The sequence below is a fragment of the Rhincodon typus genome, unplaced genomic scaffold (genome assembly GCF_021869965.1).
Source record: "Rhincodon typus isolate 14 unplaced genomic scaffold, sRhiTyp1.1 hic_rhity00004511, whole genome shotgun sequence".
In the NCBI taxonomy this organism is placed as follows: Eukaryota; Metazoa; Chordata; class Chondrichthyes; order Orectolobiformes; family Rhincodontidae; genus Rhincodon; species Rhincodon typus.
Window position 1 is genome coordinate 7,929 of NW_025970149.1, and position 1,383 is coordinate 9,311.

At 44.0% G+C, this 1,383-nt stretch overlaps 1 protein-coding gene across 1 annotated transcript in view; it reads right to left on the reverse strand.

Moving 5' to 3' along the window:
• The window catches only part of LOC125481953 (nuclear valosin-containing protein-like), a 9,625-nt gene that overhangs the window by 5,103 nt on the left and 3,139 nt on the right, over positions 1-1,383 (reverse strand). The window contains exons 2-3 of the mRNA XM_048593907.1: positions 1,201-1,263; positions 642-761 (exon numbers count right to left, since the gene is read on the reverse strand). Of these exons, the coding sequence (XP_048449864.1) occupies positions 642-761; positions 1,201-1,263 (183 nt within the window). The remainder of the gene's footprint in view (positions 1-641; positions 762-1,200; positions 1,264-1,383) is intronic.

Consider the following 1,383-nt stretch of genomic DNA (forward strand, 5'->3'; position numbering starts at 1 on the left):
CAGACTCTACTCTGGAGGGGACAGCCTAACGATGGAGTTAAAACTCATCTTGTGCTCTGATCTCTGAGGACAGAGTCTAACGATGGGAGTTACAGCAAACATTGTTTTAACCAGCACCTTATGAACCGGCACTCTCAATAAACCGGCAAAAATTACGTACCTGAAATACCATAGGTTTACTGTATTATTGAAATGTCCAAGGTAGCCAGTTAAGTGTATGAGTGAGAAGGTCATCTTCTGTTAAGTTTTATTTAAAGCAAAGTTGCATTGTTATTTAAGTGCTTTCTGCTGTAAAAGTATAACAGAGATACCCCCCTGCGTAGTGCTTCTATTACTTAGTGTGAGTGTTTACATGGGTTATGTGGACTTCTTGATCAACCAGAATATTCCTGCTCCCATAGGTGCCAGTTAATGAAACGTTTGCTGTATAACTCGCTTCTTGATCCTACAATGGAGTTAAAACTCACCACATGATCTGATCCCAAAAGACATAAGACCATAAGGTATAGGAACAGAATTAGGTCATTCAGCCCATCAACTGCGCTCCGCCATTTGATTATGTCTGATAAAGTTCTCAAATCCATTCTCCTGCCTTCTCCCCATACCCCTAGATAGAGTCTAACAATGGTGTTAAAACTCACTTCATGCTCCGATCTCCGAGGGCAGAGAGAGTCCAGTTCATCGAAAAAAATGACACAAGGTGCCGAATTCCTTGCTCGCTGGAATACTTGTCGTACTGCCCGTTCACTCTCACCAACGTACTGCAGTTAAACAAACAAACATCAGGACACAGCCCCACTGTTAGAAAAGACAGACAGAACCTTCATAATACTCTGGGTTTCAAGGCCCCATTACCTCCCATACACACAAAGACAACTATGTGAAAATGAAGATTCTGGGTCCCACCTCTCTTTTACCACTGGTAGTTCTCAGTCCCAAAACACACCCTGCTTCATGGCGCTCTTAGACATGCAAGTCAAGGCTGACAGTGAACTGCAGGACTGGGGGAGCCCAACATGTCGGACCAAGGGAGCCCAACACAGGAAGATGGGATTTGGTGAATGTGCCGTAAGGGACTGAGGGAGCCAGGCACAGTCAGGAAAGGAGAGGGAGCGCTCTGATCAAGGACGCCTTACACTGTGGGAACATGGTTGGGATATTCTGCAAACGAACCAGAATGGCAGTCTGCACATGACTCACCATGTTTAACAGCTCAGGGCCTTTCACAGAGATGAAATTCAGTCCAGACTCATTCGCAACAGCCTAAAGACAGGGAATTAAATTATTCATCAATCTCAAATTAAAATACATTTCCAACCACAAACAAACTTATTTCTCAGTGAGATTGCCCAGTGTCACTGTTCTCTTAAAGAGTATGTGACA